Source organism: Anomaloglossus baeobatrachus, chromosome 5 (genome assembly GCF_048569485.1).
Source record: "Anomaloglossus baeobatrachus isolate aAnoBae1 chromosome 5, aAnoBae1.hap1, whole genome shotgun sequence".
Lineage (NCBI taxonomy): Eukaryota > Metazoa > Chordata > Amphibia > Anura > Aromobatidae > Anomaloglossus > Anomaloglossus baeobatrachus.
Window position 1 is genome coordinate 411,979,522 of NC_134357.1, and position 20,763 is coordinate 412,000,284.

At 49.8% G+C, this 20,763-nt stretch overlaps 1 protein-coding gene and 1 long non-coding RNA gene across 3 annotated transcripts in view; one reads left to right on the plus strand and one right to left on the minus strand.

Moving 5' to 3' along the window:
- Positions 1 to 8,350, minus strand: part of GPATCH8 (G-patch domain containing 8) — a 70,900-nt gene extending 62,550 nt beyond the window's left edge. For both annotated transcript variants that reach the window (XM_075350240.1, XM_075350239.1), the window contains exon 1: positions 8,242 to 8,350. In XM_075350240.1, coding sequence (XP_075206355.1) covers positions 8,242 to 8,289 — 48 coding nt within the window. In that variant the 5' untranslated portion in view covers positions 8,290 to 8,350. The remainder of the gene's footprint in view (positions 1 to 8,241) is intronic.
- Positions 8,351 to 8,355: 5 nt separating this feature from the next.
- The window catches only part of LOC142311657 (uncharacterized), a 188,677-nt gene continuing 176,269 nt past the window's right edge, over positions 8,356 to 20,763 (plus strand). The window contains exons 1-2 of the long non-coding RNA XR_012754289.1: positions 8,356 to 8,668; positions 10,836 to 10,966. This is a non-coding gene — a long non-coding RNA (uncharacterized LOC142311657). The remainder of the gene's footprint in view (positions 8,669 to 10,835; positions 10,967 to 20,763) is intronic.

Consider the following 20,763-nt stretch of genomic DNA (forward strand, 5'->3'; position numbering starts at 1 on the left):
GAAATAAAATACGGGATTCAAGGTATCATTTTATTCAGCTTTCTATGGCCTGCATGCCCATATAAACAGTCTAGGAAAGTTGATGCTGACAGATTCCCTTTAAATGGGTCTTCCCATGTAATAAAGTGATGGCCTTACTAGGATTGGTTGTGGACTGAGCCCAATTAATTCTGAAAATGTAGATGAGGAAGCGCTGCATCTTCTGCACACTCAGGCTAAGTTCCTTATTGTACCCCATAAAACCACCAGCAGAAGACTTGTGAAGCTATTCTGAGCACATTAAAAGGAACATGGAACTTCAAGATATTTTAGTGTCAAATAAAAACCAAACAAAATAAAAATAGAAAGCAGCAGCGTAAAGCAACCTCTCACCTAAAAGAAGTAAAGATATAACCAGTGGGGGGCTCTGTGCCCCACCAATGCAAATAGAAGGGATAGAGATTATATACATTATGTATACAGTAATATGTAATATAATATATATATATCACTTCTGAGTAATAACCTCCCATCCCCCCATATCTGTGTAAGTAATTCTCTCACGTCACACGTAGGGCTCCGCCCCTCCCCGGCTGCGCTCTGACATCATGACATTGAGTGCAGACCGATTCTAGAGCTCCTAGTGGTCAGTGCGGAGAGTTCTGTGCGGAAGATCCCAGACGGAGAATTCCAGCAATCCGCCAGCCGATTATCCGGAAAGTCTCACAATCTGACGCTTGCAACCTTGTTGTTTACCAAAGTGAAAGGTTACATCCGCTGTATCACGTGACACTGGCCAGAAAGCAAATCATAGTAGTGCAGACATGACATGTAATCTATACTGTAAAGATGTGTGTGTGTGCCCGCTAAGGCTGCTTGCACACATCCGGTTTTTGCTGTGCGGCAAAATCGCATCCGTTTTTTTTTGCCGCCGAGTGCGGTTTTCCCTCAGACTTTTATTAGCGCCGGGTTGTGCCGCATGTACTTGCGTTTGATCCATTTTTTGCCGGTTGCGGCAAAAATCGTCACTCCGGCGGCCGCATAGGACGCAGAGAGGAACGTTTTTTGCCAGCGGCAAAAAAAAAAAAACAGTGCCAGGTGTGGCATGGTGCATAATGAAAGTCTATGCACGCCGAATCCGGTGGCATGCATCAAACACCGGAAGCATGTACCGGATTTGGTTTTAACTTCTGAGCATGCCCAGAAGTGATACAGGTAAAATATATATCTTTGTACCGTGTTAGCCAGTAGAGATAAAAAATTGTTTAAAAGAACTGAAGTCCTCAGTGGTTGATACCTTTTAAATGGCTAACTGGCATAGCAGAAGTGATATAAATTCATTGCTTGCCATTTCTGTGTAAGGAGCGTCCTTCGGATAATAGACAAATTTTAATATATATACACACACACACATTATATATGTACACACATACACACTATATCTCTATCTCTATCTCTATATATCTATCTATATCTATCTTGTATGTATTGTATGACAGACGCCCCTCGCACACAAATTATGGGAGGGTGGTATTACTAAGAGCTGAAATCTAGTGGCTTTGAAGCCTATTAATGGCCAACTGCAGGAATATGTGCTCAATAAGCGTGCTCATATAATCCACAGGATTATGGTATCCAGTGCATATGCACAGCCCAAGCTGCTCCTGCTTATAGAACAACAGGGAACAGATTTTCCTCGGCCAGGTCCATATGACGTGTCATTTAGAGGAGACGACTGCTTTAACCACTAGTGTTACATACCTAAAATACCACGCAAGTACCGCTAATTCCAAAAATGGTCAGGCTGAAAACTAATTATTACTGCAGGCAACCCACATAAACCTGGGGATGTGACAGGTAAGAATTTGATGCCAGTGTCCTATTCTCCCCACAAATTGCATGTACTTACCAAGAGCATTGAATGTGCTAAGGCTATGTGCGCATGTTGCGTAGTGTCCATGCTGAAAAATCTGCAGTGATTTGGCAGCACATGTGCGCTGCAAATCGCTGCAGACACACTGCGTAATGGATGCAGTGTTTCTGCAGAATAGATGCCGATTCCATGCGCTCTAGATGCTGCCTCTCCCATAGACACAGTGGGAGCTGCATCCAAAGCGCACCAAATCAGTGATGTTGCTTTTTTGAGCGCAGCGATTTGGATCAAAATTTCAGCATGCAAATCGCTGCGCTCTCAAACGCAACGTGCGGATGGATTATGCACAATCCTCATACATTGTGCTGGGGACGCAGGCGTTTACGTTGCAGTGCAATATGCAGCGTAAACGCATGAAATTACGCAACGTGCGCACATATCCTAATACATAAGGAATACTGATGAGTGAGCACTACCATGCTCGGTACTTGTAACAAGCAGCCGGACACTAGTATGGGCTCGATTCATGGACAGAGTATAATGGAAGTCAATGGGGAGTGCGAGAATCTGTTCAGAAGATCTTCCAGAAAAATGCTTGAGTTGCCCATTGACTTCCATTACACAAGACGAGCCTGTACGAGTACCGAGCATGGTAGTGTTCACTCATCACTAATAAGGAACCATCACTCAGGGAGCCACAACAGAGAACTGCATTATAAGACATATCCCAGTTAAATGTTGCCATCCGCTGCTCTTAGGGGAGATTCAGCTCGTCTTATAAAAAAATATTCCATCTCCAAGATGCCAATAGAGGAATTGAAAACACTAGAAGACAGGACATTCATCTCCTGTAGAAATGGAGTCTGTGGTCATGGTTATTCACTCCCTGTTGCATCATTACGGAGTGTTGTGCTCACTAGGCAGCACTCAAGGGTTCCTACAATTCTAGAAACAGATGCAACTGCTGACGGGTGTCATTACTGGAGCTCCATAGAGGAATTAGCCACTAACCATAGAGCAGATAAGGCTACTTTCACACATCCGGCTTGAGCCCTGCGGCTCAATCCGGCTGTGCAAGCTATGCAACGGATGCGGTGAAAACACCGCATCCTTTGCATAAGTTTTTCCCATGTGGCCCGCCCGGTTTTTGCCGCTTGCGGCATGCTACTGAGCATGCGCAGTGGCAAAAACCGCATGCGGCGGCCGAATGCGGTATTTGCCGCATCGCGCCGCATCCGGCCGCCATAGGCATGCATTGAGAGATGCGCCACATCGGCCGAATGCGGCGCGATGCGGTTTTTTTTGCCGCACGAAAAAACGTGCCAGGCAACGTTCCATCCGGCCGCCGCATCGGCTAAATCTGCCGCATGCGGCAAAAACCGGATGGAACGCAAGGCCATGCGACACAATGCGGCACTAATTAAAGTGTATGCAGGAAAATCGCAACCGGCAGCAAAAAAAAACGGTTGCGATTTTCCTGCAAAGTGCCGGATTGTGCCGCAGAAGAAAAACCGGAGGTGTGAAAGTACCCTAAGCTGGTGGAAAGTACAGTTATACATAGATGAAGATGGCCAGCAGATCTCCACTCCTCCCACTATACACTGGCTGGAGCTTACACTACATGTCATCACAAGCTCCTGTGACATTCATTTACTGAAGAAGCCAAAAGCACAAAACTATTACTGGTAAAGGGGACATACCCGAGAACAGCTGAGGCCTAAGCTCCTCAAATAGAAGCAAAATGGGCACCTGCAGCCAAGCCAGTGTGTGTATATTAACACATGAGTCGCCATTGAGCCTGCAGTGACCACTAGAGTCATATGCCACAATCTGACAGCTAGACAAGCCTCTAATCCTCACATAGAATTATTTTTTTTTATTAGTATTCATCATAAACCAAAACATTCAAAATGTACACATTTTCCCATTACACTTTTTGCCCGTGTTTAGGATGCACTCCTGATTTTGGCTACACATATTGATGCAAAATACTACTACAGTCTGAATGAGATCCAAGGCCGAGTCCACACAAGTCGGAAAAAACAGGACAAAAAGCTGCAGATTTAAAGGGGTATTCCCACCTCCAAAATCCCATCCCAATATGTAGCAAGTACAATAATAATGCCCATTAACTTCAATTCTAAATGTAGTATAATTCTCCTGTTATAGACATGTCTCTGACCTCATGTGTAGGTATCTATGGTTACAACCACCTAGCTGTCACTATGAGTGGATGTAACCATGGATACCCAAGCTGCAATGCCCTGCACATGAGGCAAGAGACATGCCTATATCAGAACTACACTACATTTGTAATTGGCAGTATTTGCGAATATTAATACAACTACTACATATTGGGATCTTGGAGATGCGAATACACCTTTTAACTTGAAACCTGCTTGTTTAGCAAGAACCAGCCACATATTCTCTCTCTGAAGACGTCTCATCCACATTAATGGTGCGGTGATCAGGTGCAGATTTATTTTATATGCAAATCCACATGAATTCATGTCAATGGCGAAAAATGTCTCTAATTTAACTGAGAAGCTGATCATTTCCATCCAACTTCAATCTGTTTGCCTTGGACCCTTTAATATTGAACTGGGAAAATAAGGGAGCCAGGGTACATTTACACAGAAAGACTAGCCTGCTTCAGAGCGCTTGTGAAAACAGGCTGCAGATCATCTGAGGAACGAGCAAAACGCTTGGTCATTGGGGGGAAATTAGCTTTTATGCAGGAAAAAAAAATGCAATCGTTCTCAGCGGTGCATCATCTTGTCCGTATAAACATGGGATGCTAAGAACAATGGCAGCCTGTAAGGGCTGGTTCACACTAAGCGACAACGAGGTCACTGTTACGTCACCATTTTCTGTGACGTAACAGCGACCTTGTAAGTCACTGATGATCGCTGCTTAGCTGTCAAACACAGCAGCCGAAGCAGCGATCATAACCGCGAGAGCAGGGAGCCGCGCACACTGCTTAGTGCTGGCTCCTTGCTCTCTTAGCTACAGTATACATCGGGTTAATTAACCCGATGTGTACTGCAGCTGCATGTGCAGAGAGCCGGAGCCGGCAGCACAGGCAGCGTGAGAGCTGCAGAGGCTGGTAACTAAGGTAAATATCGGGTAACCACCTTGGTTACCCGATGTTTACCCTGGTTACAGCTTACCGCAGGCTGCCAGATGCCGGCTCCTGCTCCCTGCTCGCTTCATTTCGTCGCTCTCTCGCTGTCACACACAGCGATCCGTGTGTCACAGCGGGAGAGCGCCTTTGAAGAAAACGAACCAGGGCTGTGTGTAACGAGCAGCGATCTCGCAGCAGGGGCCAGATCGCTGCTCAGTGTCACACACAGCGAGATCGCTAATGAGGTCACTGTTGCGTCACCAAAACCGTGCCGTAGCAGCGATTTCGGTAGCGATCTCGCTATGTGTGAAGCACCCCTAAGCATGAGGCGACTGATTACTCATCACTCAGCACACATCGTTCACTTTGGTCCGACTGTGTAAACAGGTTGTCAAACGGCCACCGACTGGTAAGTTTACCGACCGGTGGTCCTTTAGTGCTGCTGATCAGTCCATGTAAACAGAACCTTAACGCCATAATGGGTCAGTATCCAGTCCGAACGCATTCAATTTACATCCAGAAAGGATTCCCACCTGAACGTCGGGGGTCCAACTGGAGGGATCTCCCCACTAATCCGGAGAATGTGGTGCTGGCCGGGCATGATGACCCTCGACTTATTCTCTCTCTATGGGACTGATGGAAAAAGCAGAGCTGCAATTGAGTTCGGGTCAGGAGCCCTGTGGAGAGTCTGTGCACTGCAGGTCCATACTTAAGACCATAAAAGATGGATGTGTTGAGTGGCACTGTGTGCACGCTATATAGGGGTTTTTTTTATGCAGTTTGTCCATAATAACTGAGCAAAAACTGCAGAGAAAACATAAGGTACTGCCACACATTTACTGTTCATAGGGCACAAACCAGTGCCATCTGCTGCAGGAAATCACAGCCTTGGGCGGCTGTTTTGCATTGTAATATTGGGTGGTTACTGTATACGGAGGTGGAAATACGCCCTGTACTCCATACGTTTTAGTATCTAACCAACAATGTCATGAATGGTCATCCTGCGGGGGGGGTAACGTCTCACAAGAACCAAATTTTGGTACAGACTGAAGGATTTCTGTGCAGCAGGTGACGCTGCGATGTAATAAGGATCAGCGCCATATTGTCCTAATGTAAATGCGTCTGTATTCTTCAATGTAGAATAAGAAGCCTAATCCCTGATCCCGTGTATAACCGCATCCCCGATACTGCAGGATCTGGACGCTCCCGGCCCATATAACTGCAGGAAGTAACCCTCTATAAATAGCGCTATATATAGTAAGTGAACGTGTCAGCAAGAAGCCGAGACCACGACGGCTGACGACTTGTCTGAAGTTTTGTTTACAGGGCGAGATTCCCAGGAATAGAAGAACCAATGGGCCAAAGAGTAAAATATGCAGAGACGACAGAGGCCACAGACTACAGAGGAAAACAGACAACCAAGGACATCTCAGTGTGGACTGAACACAAAAAAGGGGGCCCACGCAGCGGGGACAAAAAGGGGGCCCACGCAGCGGGGACAAAAAGGGGGCCCACGCAGCGGGGACAAACAGGGGGCCCACCCAGCGGGGACAAAAAGGGGGCCCACCCAGCGGGGACAAAAAGGGGGCCCACCCAGCGGGGACAAAAAGGGGGCCCACCCAGCGGGGACAAAAAGGGGGCCCACCCAGCGGGGACAAAAAGGGGGCCCACCCAGCGGGGACAAAAAGGGGGCCCACCCAGCGGGGACAAAAAGGGGGCCCACCCAGCGGGGACAAAAAGGGGGCCCACCCAGCGGGGACAAAAAGGGGGCCCACCCAGCGGGGACAAAAAGGGGGCCCACCCAGCGGGGACAAAAAGGGGGCCCACCCAGCGGGGACAAAAAGGGGGCCCACCCAGCGGGGACAAAAAGGGGGCCCACCCAGCGGGGACAAAAAGGGGGCCCACCCAGCGGGGACAAAAAGGGGGCCCACCCAGCGGGGACAAAAAGGGGGCCCACCCAGCGGGGACAAAAAGGGGGCCCACCCAGCGGGGACAAAAAGGGGGCCCACCCAGCGGGGACAAAAAGGGGGCCCACCCAGCGGGGACAAAAAGGGGGCCCACCCAGCGGGGACAAAAAGGGGGCCCACCCAGCGGGGACAAAAAGGGGGCCCACCCAGCGGGGACAAAAAGGGGGCCCACCCAGCGGGGACAAAAAGGGGGCCCACCCAGCGGGGACAAAAAGGGGGCCCACCCAGCGGGGACAAAAAGGGGGCCCACCCAGCGGGGACAAAAAGGGGGCCCACCCAGCGGGGACAAAAAGGGGGCCCACCCAGCGGGGACAAAAAGGGGGCCCACCCAGCGGGGACAAAAAGGGGGCCCACCCAGCGGGGACAAAAAGGGGGCCCACCCAGCGGGGACAAAAAGGGGGCCCACCCAGCGGGGACAAAAAGGGGGCCCACCCAGCGGGGACAAAAAGGGGGCCCACCCAGCGGGGACAAAAAGGGGGCCCACCCAGCGGGGACAAAAAGGGGGCCCACCCAGCGGGGACAAAAAGGGGGCCCACCCAGCGGGGACAAAAAGGGGGCCCACCCAGCGGGGACAAAAAGGGGGCCCACCCAGCGGGGACAAAAAGGGGGCCCACGCAGCGGGGACAAAAAGGGGGCCCACGCAGCGGGGACAAAAAGGCAAAAATAAACCCAGTGATCCCACAGAAATGACTCCTTGCAGCCGCCGTAGGGAATAAACAGAAGATGGGGAAGGCAGACAGCGGCAGTACAAAGCATTAACATGGGCGATAATCGGGTCAGCAGCCACACCGAGGACTGCGAGAGACACCGGAGGGCGGACACCAGACACTGCCGGCCCCGGGGACAGGAGACACCGGAGGGCGGACACCAGACACTGCCGGCCCCTAGGACAGGAGACACCGGAGGGCGGACACAGGACTCCCGAGGGCGAACACCAGACACTGCCGGCCCCGGGAGAGGAGACACCGGGGGGCGGACACCAGACACTGCCGGCCCCTAGGACAGGAGACACCGGAGGGCGGACACAGGACTCCCGAGGGCGAACACCAGACACTGCCGGCCCCGGGAGAGGAGACACCGGAGGGCGCAGGCCGGGGCATGGAGGACGGGCTGGTGCTGGGAGGAGCCGGGGAGAAGCTGACAGGCTGAGTTCATATAAGGTAACGCCACAGCCGTGGTCCGGGAAGGGGACTCCGCACTACGGAGCGCAGCTAGGACCGGCTCCCTGTACACAGGCGACCCGCACAGCGCCGCTCCGTCACCGCCTGACAGCAGCACACAACAACCCTCTTCCGTACCTGGAAGTCTCGGTCTTCGTTAAACCGGGAGAATCTATCCGCGGCCATCTTCCTGCGTCTGCGGGAACGAGTGTCGCCTTTCGAGAGCTCCGCCCACTGTCCGCAAGACGCACAGGATAACCCCGCCCACAAGACGGAAGCACGTACTAATTCTTTCACGTCACACGTAGGGCTCCGCCCCTCCCCGACTGCGCTCTGACATCATGACATTGAGTGCAGACCGATTCTAGAGCTCCTAGTGGTCAGTGTGGAGAGTTCTGTGCGGAAGATCCCAGACGGAGAATTCCAGCAATCCGCCAGCCGATTATCCGGAAAGTCTCACAATCCGACGCTTGCAACCTTGCTGTTTACCAAAGTGAAAGGTTACATCCGCTGTATCACGTGACACTGGCCAGAAAGCAAATCATAGTAGTGCAGACATGACAAGGTGTGTGTGTGTGTGTGTCCGCTAAGACTGCTTTCACACATCAGGTTTTTGCTGTGCAGCACAATCCGGCGCTTTGCAGAAAAAACGCATCCTTTTTTTGCCGCCGGGTGCGGTGTTTCCTCAGACTTTTATTAGCGCCGGATTGTGCCGCATGTACTTGCGTTTGATCTGGGTTTTGCCGGTTGCGGCAAAAATTGTCACTCCGGCGGCCGCACAGGACGCAGAGAGGAACATTTTTTGCCAGCGGCAAAAAACGCATAGCACCGGGTGCGGCATGGTGCATAATGAAAGTCTATGCACGCCGAATCCAGTGGCATGCATCAAACGCCGGAAGCATGTACCGGATTCGGTTTTTACTTCTGAGCATGCCCAGAAGTGAGAAAAACATTGTCAGAAAATCTCACGCTCTCTCTGGCCTAAGAAAATCGGTGCGAGTGGAGTGCAATAAAACATCGCATTCCACTCGGACCAATTCTAGCCTGTGTCAGCACATGAGCGATTATTTTCTCAGCCCTACTCGGACCGAGAAAACAATCGCAGCATGCTGCAACTGTAATGCGAGACTCTTTTCTCTCGCCCCCATTTAAGTGAATGGGGCGTGCGAGAAATCACACTGCACTCGCAGTACACCGGTGTACCGAGAGTGCAGAGCGAGAATAAGAGCGGCAATAGCCGGCAACGGAGAAGAGAGGGAGATAAATCCCACCCTCCCCTCCTCCGTGCCTGCCCACCCCCCCGCAGCTGAGGTCCGCTCGCACGGTCGGACCGCACACGCAGGGACACTAGCATGACACTCGGCTCCTGCTGTGCTGCCAGCGCGAGCCAAGTGTCATGCGAGTAGTGCCCCGTGTGGCCCCAGCCTTTCTCTCTCCCTCTCACACTCACTGACTCATTCACTCACTCTCACCCACTCACCGGCGCGGAGCTGCACGGCTCTCACACTCCTCTGGCGGCTTCTGATTTGAAAATGCCGACCGCCCATTATTCAATCTCATATTCACTGCTTTCCCCGCCCACCGGCTCATATGATTGGTTGCATAAGCAAGCATTGTTGACCTTAGGGAGATCAACATATCCACTGCGGAGACACCATCACGTGTTTCTCAACGCAGTGATTCTAGAGCAACGCCCCCTGGGAAGTATGCAGTGATGAGGGGCAAATACCCCAAAACAGCTGTCTGTGGATGGATACCATGTTTGGCATAGGTGGTCTCCTTGACTGGAGACTGCCCTTCCCGTGGTTGTTCCCTCCCGGTGAAAGACCTGGCTAGTTTCCTGGCAGCGTTGAGAAACACGTGATGGTGTCTCCGCGGCTTTCTTATTTGCATACTTCCCAGGGGGCGTTGCTCTAGAATCACTGCGTTGAGAAACACGTGATGGTGTCTCCGCAGTGGATATGTTGATCTCCCTAAGTTCAACAATGCTTGCTTAAGTAGTCTTTTACTAGGCATTGCCCCCACTAGCCAGATTCCTACTCCACACTGATGAGAGGCAAATACCCCGAAACGGCTGTCTGTGGATGGATACCATGTTTGGCATAGGTGGTCTCCTTGACTGGAGACTGCCCTTCCCGTGGTTGTTCCTTCCCGGTGAAAGACCTGGCTAGTTTTCTGTCAGCGTTGAGAAACACGTGATGGTGTCTCCGCGGCTTTCTTATTTGTATGATTGGTTGCAGGCAGACACGCCCCCACGATGAGTGACAGCTGTCTCACTCCAACCAATCACAGCCGCCGGTGGGCGGGTCTATATCTTCCAGTAAAATAAATAAATAATTATAAAAAAAAAAACAGCATGCGGTCCCCCCCAATTGTGATACCAGCCAAGATAAAGCCACACGGCTAAAGGCTGGTATTCTCAGGATGGGGAGCCCCACGTTATGGGGAGCCCCCCAGCCTAACAATATCAGCCAGCAGCCGCCCGGAATTGCCGCATCCATTAGTTGCGACAGTCCCGGGACTCTACCCGGCTCATCCCGAATTGCCTTGGTACAGTGGCAATCGGGGTAATAATGGGTTAATCATGGCAGGCGTCTATGAGACACCCCCAATGATTAACGTGTAAGTGAAAGTAAATAAACACATACACCCGAAAAAATACTTTATTTGGAATAAAAGACAAAAAAAACCCTCTTTCACAATTTTATTAAAATCCCCAAATACCCCTCCAGGTCTGACGTAATCCACAGAGGTCCCGCGACGATTTCAGCTCTGCTACATGAAGCTGACAGGAGCAACAGTAAAACACCGCCGCTTCACGCAGCAACTGAAGGGAGTCGCGCTGAGGGGTGACGTCACTGAGGTAATGCCGGGGTGTGTTCGGTGATGATGATGAGTGCGGGAGTGCCGGGGTGTGTGCGGTGATGATGCGTGCGGGAGTGCCGGGGTGTGTGCGGAGATGACGCGTGCGGAAATGCCGGGGTGTGTGCGGTGATGATGATTGCGGGAGTGTCGGGGTGTGTGCGGTGATGATGATGATGAGTGCGGGAGTGCCGGGGTGTGTGCGGTGATGATGAGTGCGGGAGTGTCGGGGTGTGTGCGGTGATGATGAGTGCCGGGGTGTGTGCGGTGATGATGATGACTGCGGTAGTGCCGGGATGTGTGCGGTGATGATGATTGCGGGAGTGCCGGGGTGTGTGCGGAGATGATGCGTGCGGGAGTGCCGGGGTGTGTGCGGAGATGATGCGTGCGGGAGTGCCGGGGTGTGTGCGGAGATGATGCGTGCGGGAGTGCCGGGGTGTGTGCGGTGATGATGCGTGCGGGAGTGCCAGGGTGTGTGCGGTGATGATGCGTGCGGGAGTGTCGGGGTGTGTGCGGTGATGATGAGTGCTGGGGTGTGTGCAGTGATGATGATGACTGCGGGAGTGCCGGGGTGTGTGTGGAGATGATGCGTGCGGGAGTGCCGGGGTGTGTGCGGTGAAGATGCGTGCAGGAGTGCCGGGGTGTGTGCGGTGATGATGCGTGCGGGAGTGCCGGGGTGTGTGCGGTGATGATGAGTACCGGGGTGTGTGCAGTGATGGTGATGACTGCGGGAGTGCCGGGATGTGTGCGGTGATGATGAGTGCGGGAGTGCCGGGGTGTGTGCGGAGATGATGCGTGCGGGAGTGCCGGGGTGTGTGCGGAGATGACGCGTGCGGGAGTGCCGGGATGTGTGCGGTGATGATGACTGCGGGAGTGCCGAGGTGTGTGCGGAGATGATGCGTGCGGGAGTGCCGGGGTGTGTGCGGGAGTGCCGGGGTGTGTGCGGTGATGATGAGTGCGGGAGTGCCGAGGTGTGTGCGGAGATGATGCGTGCGGGAGTGCCGGGGTGTGTGCGGAGATGACGCGTGCGGGAGTGCCGGGGTGTGTGTGGTGATGATGATTGCGGGAGTGCCAGGGTGTGTGCGGTGATGATGATGACTGCGGGAGTGCCGGGATGTGTGCGGAGATGATGCGTGCGGTAGTGCCGGGGTGTGTGCGGTGATGATGCGTGCGGGAGTGCCGGGGTGTGTGCGGTGATGATGCGTGCGGGAGTGCCGGGGTGTGTGCGGTGATGATGAGTACCGGGGTGTGTGCAGTGATGGTGATGACTGCGGGAGTGCCGGGATGTGTGCGGTGATGATGCGTGCGGGAGTGCCGGGGTGTGTGCGGAGATGACGCGTGCGGGAGTGCCGGGATGTGTGCGGTGATGATGAGTGCGGGAGTGCCGAGGTGTGTGCGGAGATGATGCGTGCGGGAGTGCCGGGCTGTGTGCGGGAGTGCCGGGGTGTGTGCGGTGATGAAGAGTGCGGGAGTGCCGAGGTGTGTGCGGAGATGATGCGTGCGGGAGTGCCGGGGTGTGTGCGGGAGTGCCGGGGTGTGTGCGGTGAAGATGCGTGCGGGAGTGCCGGGGTGTGTGCGGTGAAGATGCGTGCGGGAGTGCCGGGGTGTGTGCGGTGAAGATGCGTGCGGGAGTGCCGGGGTGTGTGCGGTGAAGATGCGTGCGGGAGTGCCGGGGTGTGTGCGGTGAAGATGCGTGCAGGAGTGCCGGGGTGTGTGCGGTGATGATGCGTGCGGGAGTGCCAGGGTGTGTGCGGTGATGATGAGTACCGGGGTGTGTGCAGTGATGGTGATGACTGCGGGAGTGCCGGGATGTGTGCGGTGATGATGAGTGCGGGAGTGCCGGGGTGTGTGCGGAGATGATGCGTGCGGGAGTGCCGGGGTGTGTGCGGAGATGACGCGTGCGGGAGTGCCGGGATGTGTGCGGTGATGATGACTGCGGGAGTGCCGAGGTGTGTGCGGAGATGATGCGTGCGGGAGTGCCGGGGTGTGTGCGGGAGTGCCGGGGTGTGTGCGGTGATGATGAGTGCGGGAGTGCCGAGGTGTGTGCGGAGATGATGCGTGCGGGAGTGCCGGGGTGTGTGCGGGAGTGCCGGGGTGTGTGCGGTGAAGATGCGTGCGGGAGTGCCGGGGTGTGTGCGGTGATGATGATGACTGCGGGAGTGCCGGGATGTGTGCGGAGATGATGCGTGCGGTAGTGCCGAGGTGTGTGCGGTGATGATGCGTGCGGGAGTGCCGGGGTGTGTGCAGTGATGATGCGTGCGGGAGTGCCGGGGTGTGTGCGGTGATGATGCGTGCGGGAGTGCTGGGGTGTGTGCGGTGATGATGCGTGCGGGAGTGCCGGGGTGTGTGCAGTGATGATGCGTGCGGGAGTGCCGGGGTGTGTGCGGTGATGATGCGTGCGGGAGTGCCGGGGTGTGTAAAAAAAACGTATCCGTTTTTTTACGGATCCGTCCCATCAGTTTTTACACACTTTGTGACGGATCCGTTGCATCAGGCACAAACCGGATTGTGCCTGATTGCAAAAAAACTGATGCGTGAAAGCAGCCTAAAAGAATCCCCACCGTCACATAAGGCTGGTTTCACATCAGCGTTTTTTGTAATGCGTCAGGAATGGGGGTTTTGCCGCAAAAACGGATCCGTTATTCATCCAATGCATTTTCAATGGACTTGTGGTAACATGCGTTGGCTAGTTTCACACTTGCGTTGTGCGGCATCCGTCACATTGCGTTGTGTGACGGATGCAACAGATGTGTTGCATATAGCGGCACAACTGATGTGACGAATCCTGCAAAACAATGGAATGTGCTTTTTTTTTTTTTCTACAGTTTTACTGGCGGCAGACTATTGTGAATGATCAGCTGAGCAATCTCAAAAGCCGGCTGCCTGGCGATCAGCTGAGCGCTCTCAAAAGCCGGATGCCGGGCGATCAGCTGAGCGCTCTCAAAAGCCGGGCAATCAGCTGAGCGCTCTCAAAGGCCGGCTGCCGGGCGATCAGCTGATCGTTCGGCCACCGAGAGACGAATCAAAGTTTCTGTGATTAAAAAAGAAAAAAATAGATGAGCATGCGCGGTGAAAAAATAAAGGATTCCGCCGCTCTAAAAACGCTACATGCTGCGTTTCCTCCGCCCGACGGTCACTGACGGTCGCCGACAAAACAACTGATGCGCCGCCGGGCGGATGCAACGCAAGCCCATCTGTTGCAATCCGCCCTTAATAGAAGCCTGTGAGGAATAAACGGATTCCTGCAACGGTTACCGTAATTCCTCAAGGCGGCGGATTGTAACAGATGCCGCACAACGCAAGTGTGAAACTAGCCTTACTGTCCGGATCTGGTGACTTGCAGTTTTTTAACTTTTTTGGAAAGTTTTTCACCTGCATCCAAATACTGCAGGTCAATGGATCATGTACAGTTAGGTCCAGAAATATTTGGACAGTGACACAAGTTTTGTTATTTTAGCTGTTTACAAAAACATGTTCAGAAATACAATTATATATATAATATGGGCTGAAAGTGCACACTCCCAGCTGCAATATGAGAGTTTTCACATCCAAATCGGAGAAAGGGTTTAGGAATCATAGCTCTGTAATGCATAGCCTCCTCTTTTTCAAGGGACCAAAAGTAATTGGACAAGGGACTCTAAGGGCTGCAATTAACTCTGAAGGCGTCTCCCTCGTTAACCTGTAATCAATGAAGTAGTTAAAAGGTCTGGGGTTGATTACAGGTGTGTGGTTTTGCATTTGGAAGCTGTTGCTGTGACCAGACAACATGCGGTCTAAGGAACTCTCAATTGAGGTGAAGCAGAACATCCTGAGGCTGAAAAAAAATAAAAAAATCCATCAGAGAGATAGCAGACATGCTTGGAGTAGCAAAATCAACAGTCGGGTACATTCTGAGAAAAAAGGAATTGACTGGTGAGCTTGGGAACTCAAAAAGGCCTGGGCGTCCATGGATGACAACAGTGGTGGATGATCGCCGCATACTTTCTTTGGTGAAGAAGAACCCGTTCACAACATCAACTGAAGTCCAGAACACTCTCAGTGAAGTAGGTGTATCTGTCTCTAAGTCAACTGTAAAGAGAAGACTCCATGAAAGTAAATACAAAGGGTTCACATCTAGATGCAAACCATTCATCAATTCCAAAAATAGACAGGCCAGAGTTAAATTTTGTGAAAAACACCTCATGAAGCCACCTCAGTTCTGGAAAAGTATTCTATGGACAGATGAGACAAAGATCAACCTGTACCAGAATGATGGGAAGAAAAAAGTTTGGAGAAGAAAGGGAACGGCACATGATCCAAGGCACACCACATCCTCTGTAAAACATGGTGGAGGCAACGTGATGGCATGGGCATGCATGGCTTTCAATGGCACTGGGTCACTTGTGTTTATTGATGACATAACAGCAGACAAGAGTAGCCGGATGAATTCTGAAGTGTACCGGGATATACTTTCAGCCCAGATTCAGCCAAATGCCGCAAAGTTGATCGGACGGCGCTTCATAGTACAGATGGACAATGACCCCAAGCATACAGCCAAAGCTACCCAGGAGTTCATGAGTGCTAAAAAGTGGAACATTCTGCAATGGGCAAGTCAATCACCAGATCTTAACCCAATTGAGCATGCATTTCACTTGCTCAAATCCAGACTTAAGACGGAAAGACTCACAAACAAGCAAGACCTGAAGGCTGCGGCTGTAAAGGCCTGGCAAAGCATTAAGAAGGAGGAAACCCAGCGTTTGGTGATGTCCATGGGTTCCAGACTTAAGGCAGTGATTGCCTCCAAAGGATTCGCAACAAAATATTGAAAATAAAAATATTTTGTTTGGGTTTGGTTTATTTGTCCAATTACTTTTGACCTCCTAAAATGTGGAGTGTTTGTAAAGAAATGTGTACAATTCCTACAATTTCTATCAGATATTTTTGTTCAAACCTTCAAATTAAACGTTACAATCTGCACTTGAATTCTGTTATAGAGGTTTCATTTCAAATCCAATGTGGTGGCATGCAGAGCCCAACTCGCGAAAATTGTGTCACTGTCCAAATATTTCTGGACCTAACTGTACATTGCGGCCATTGGTGCAATGTAGTTCAATGGGCGCCGGGTCCTGCTTGTGCACTTGCGATTGTATCCTTTCTGAAGGACCCTGTTTGGTGTACTGAGCATGCTCTGAAGCTGCATCTCTTGCTTTCTCTCGGCATCCACGCAGTCACCTCAAATTCACATCAATCCACTCCCAATATAGCTCATTCCCAATCACATGACTCAAAAACTGCAAGTTACAAGATCCTGTAAATAAGGCTGCTTTCATACTACGTTTTTTTAACATGCGTCAAAAAAACGTTCATGACGCAAAAACGGATCCAGTGCAAATGCGTTTTCATTTCAATGCATTTGCAATGGACTCGCGTCAACATGCGTTCACATGCGTTTGCGTGCGTTATAGTGAGGATCCGGCGACTTGCAGTTTTTTAACTTTTTTCAAAAACGCTACTTATAGCGTTTTTGAGCTGCGTCCAAATACTGTTTTTCACTGGATCCTGACTATACTGCACGCAAACGCATGTGAACGCTGGCATGCTGATAGACAGGATCCTGCATGCTCTACTGAGCATGCCCAGAAACCAGCCTGGCGTGATCAGTCCCTCTCTCCCTCTCCATCTCTCCCCGTCCTTCTCTCTCTCTCCCCCCCTCCCTCTCTCCGCCGCCTGAGAGCGGCGGACGCTCGTAACCAAGGTAAATATCGGGTATCCAAGCAAAGCACTTCGCTTAGTTACCCGATGTTTACCTTGGTTACCAGCGTCCGCAGCTGTCAAATGCCGGCTCCCAGTCTATCACGTTTAGTTCCCCTCACTCCCGATCACATGACTTCAATGCCCGCCCATAAACTTCAAGTGACTGGATCCTGCAAAATAACACATGCGTTTGCATGCGTTTTTCTTTGTAAAAACAGGATCCACTTTTACAGCAAAAAAAGTTCATGACGCATGTTAAAAAAACGTAGTGTGAAAGCAGTCTAACACATGCGTTTGTCAATAATTTCACAGGATCCAGTCACTTGCGGTTTGCGTTTTTTTGCCTAAAGACAAAAAAAATGTTGAAACCAGCCTTTTGCACAGCCATCTCATGTGACTCAAGGAATGTCATAGACTATATTTTGAGGAGAAAATTTAACCCTGCGATTTACAGTTATTCACCAAAAAACCTGCTTACATTAAAGTCAATGGAGCTGGGATCTACAGGTCATTAATAGGAGCTGTGATTGGTTGCTATAGGCAACGAAGGACATTCTTAGTATAAAAAGCTTATGTGTGAGGTCATATTATATCGGTATAGCGATGGATAGAGAGTGAGACAGACAAAGAAAATTAGGGAGAGATGCGGATAGAGAATCAGACAGATGCGGATAGAGAGAGGCAAACAGGGAAAGAGAGTAACAGAGAGGGAGAGTGGGATTGAAACAGAGAGACTTAGTTACTATCCTGGCCAACGCCGGGTACCACAGATAGTCATGTATATAAAACAGAAAATCTGTGTGTGGAGCCCGTTCAGTAGAAACGGTCGCCTTTAACCCCTTCACCTCCCGGTAATTTTCCGGTTTTCATTTTAGTTTTTATCCTCCCCTTCTTCCAAGAGCCATAACTTTTTTTATTTTTATTTTTGCGACACGAGTTGTACTTTTGAACACGCCATTCATTTTGCCCCATATTGTACTGGAAAACGAGGAAAAAAATCCAAATGCAGTGAAATTGCAAAAACAACTGCAATTCCACAATTGTTGTGGGGGTCTTTTATTTACCACTAGCTGTAGGTAGTACCCAGTGTTGCCCGGGATAGTAACTGTCTCTCTGTCTCTCTCCCAGTCTCTGTCTGTTTGTGTCTGTCTGTCTTTGTTTTTCTCTGTCTGTCTGTCTCCTTCTGTTTGTCTCTGTCTGTCTCTCTCTGTGTTTGTCTGTGTATCTCTCTTCTCTCTGTGTGTCTCTCTCTGTATGTCTGTCTCTGTGAGTTTGTCTGTGTCTGTCTCTCTCCATGTCTGTCTGTGTTTATCTCTCTGTCTGCCTCTCTCTTTGTCTGTCTCTCTATCTCTATGTCTGTCTGTCAGTCTCTTTCCCTGCCTATCTCTTTCCCTGCCTATCTCGTTCCAGGTCTGTCTCATTCCAGGTCTGTCTCTTTCCCAGTCTGTCTCTTTCCCCGTCTGTCTCTTTCCCCGTCTGTCTCTTTCCCCGTCTGTCTCTGTATATCTTTGTGTGTGTCTGCCTGTCTCTCCCTGTCTGTCTCTTTCCCTGTCTGTCTCTTTCCCTGTCTGTCTGCCTTTTTCCCTTGTCTGTTTGTCTCTGTCTTTTTCCCTGTCTGCCTCTATCTGTCTCTTTCTCTATCTGTCTGTCTCTGTCTGCCTTTTTTCCCTATCTCTGTTTGTCTCTTTCCCTGTCTGCCTCTGTGTGTCTGTCTCTTTCCCCGTGTGTCTGTCTGTCTGTCTTGCTTTTTTTCCTATCTGTTTCTGTCTGTTTGTCTCTGTCTCTTTCCCTGTCTGTCTTTGCTTGTCTGTGTGCTTGTCTGTCTGTCTCTTTGTCTCTATCCGTCTCCCCACTGACATCATATTACCTCACACATAAGCTTCTTATGCTAACAATTTCCTTTGTTTCTATAGCAACCAATCACAGCTGCTATTAATAGCCTGTAGCTCACAGCTCCATTCACTTTAATGGAGGCAGGTTTTTTTATGGAGAGTAACTGTAAAGAGCGGGGTTAAATTTTCCTGTTAAAACATAGTCTATGACATTCCCTGAGTCACATGGGGCGTCTGTGCAAAATTTTGTGATTGTAAATGCGATGGTGCAGATTCCTTTAGCGGACATACACATACACGCACACACACATACAGTCATATGAAAAAGTTTGGGCACCCCTATTAATGTTAAACTTTTTTCTTTATAACAATTTGGGTTTTTGCAACAGCTATTTCTGTTTCATATATCTAATAACTGATGGACTGAGTAATATTTCTGGATTGAAATGAGGTTTATTGTACTAACAGAAAATGTGCAATCCGCATTTAAACAAAATTTGACCGGTGCAAAAGTATGGGCACCCTTTTCAATTTTTCTTGATTTGAACACTCCTAACTACTTTTTACTGACTTACTAAAACATTAAATTGGTTTTGTAACCTCATTGAGCTTTGAACTTTATAGGCAGGTGTATCCAATCATGAGAAAAGGTATTTAAGGTGGCCACTTGCAGGTTGTTCTCCTATTTGAATCTCCTATGAAGAGCGGCATCATGGGCTCCTCAAAACAACTCTCAAATGATATAAAAACAAAGATTATTCAACATAGTTGTTCAGGGGAAGGATACAAAAAGTTGTCTCAGAGATTTAAACTGTCAGTTTCCACTGTGAGGAACATAGTAAGGAAATGAAAGAACACAGGTACAGTTCTTTGAAGCCCAGAAGTGGCAGGCCTAGAAAAATATCAGAAAGGCAGAGAAGAAGAATTGTGAGAACAGTCAAGGACAATCCACAGATCACCTCCAAAGACCTGCAGCATCATCTTGCTGCAGATGGTATCAATGTGCATTGGTAAACAATACAGCGCACGTTGCACAAGGAGAAGCTGTATGGGAGAGTGATGCGAAAGAAGCAGTTTCTGCAAGCACGTCACAAACAGAGTCACCTGAGGTATGCAAAAGCACATTTGGACAAGCCAGTTACATTTTGGAAGAAGATTTTGTGGACTGATGAAACAAAGATTGAGTTGTTTGGTCATACAAAAAGGCGTTATGCATGGAGGCAAAAAAACACGGCATTCCAAGAAAAGCACTTGCTACCCACAGTAAAATTTGGTGGAGGTTCCATCATGCTTTGGGGCTGTGTGGCCAATGCCGGCACCGGGAATCTTGTTAAAGTTGAGGGTCGCATGGATTCAACTCAGTATCAGCAGATTCTTGACAATAATGTGCAAGAATCAGTGACGAAGTTGAAGTTACGCAGGGGATGGATATTTCAGCAAGACAATGATCCAAAACACTGCTCCAAATCTACTCAGGCATTCATACAGAGGAACAATTACAATGTTCTGGAATGGCCATCCCAGTCCCCAGACCTGAATATCATTGAACATCTGTGGGATGATTTGAAGCGTGCTGTCCATGCTCAGCGACCATCAAACGTAACTGAACTGGAATTGTTTTGTAAACAGGAATGGTCAAATATACCTTCATCCAGGATCCAGGAACTCATTAAAAGCTACAGGAAGCGACTAGAGGCTGTTTTTTTTTGCAAAAGGAGGATCTACAAAATATTAATGTCACTTTATGTTGAGGTGCCCATTTTTTTGAACTGGTCAAATTTTGATTAAATGCGGATTGCACATTTTCTGTTCATACAATAAACCTCATTTCAATCCAGAAATATTACTGAGTCCATCAGTTATTAGATAAATGAAACTGAAATAGCTGTTGCAAAAACCCAAATTGTTATAAAGAAAAAAGGTTAGCATTAATAGGGGTGCCCAAACTTTTTCATATAGAAATATCAAAAAACTGACCCGCACATCCAACAAATGTGAACAGGTGCTAACTGAAAAAAACATAGTAACTATAAATGCAAACAGTTGCACACTGAAAAAGCCAAAAATGTACTAGTGAAAATATGGCACTGCATTACTGCAAAAGAGAGATATTTAGTTTATGTATTGGCCAATGCATGTAAGCCCGGAAACCAAACGGCAAAGTATATCTCTGTATTCCGGGAACCTAACTTAAAATGCCACTATCTAGGTTAAAAACATCCATATCTGGGAA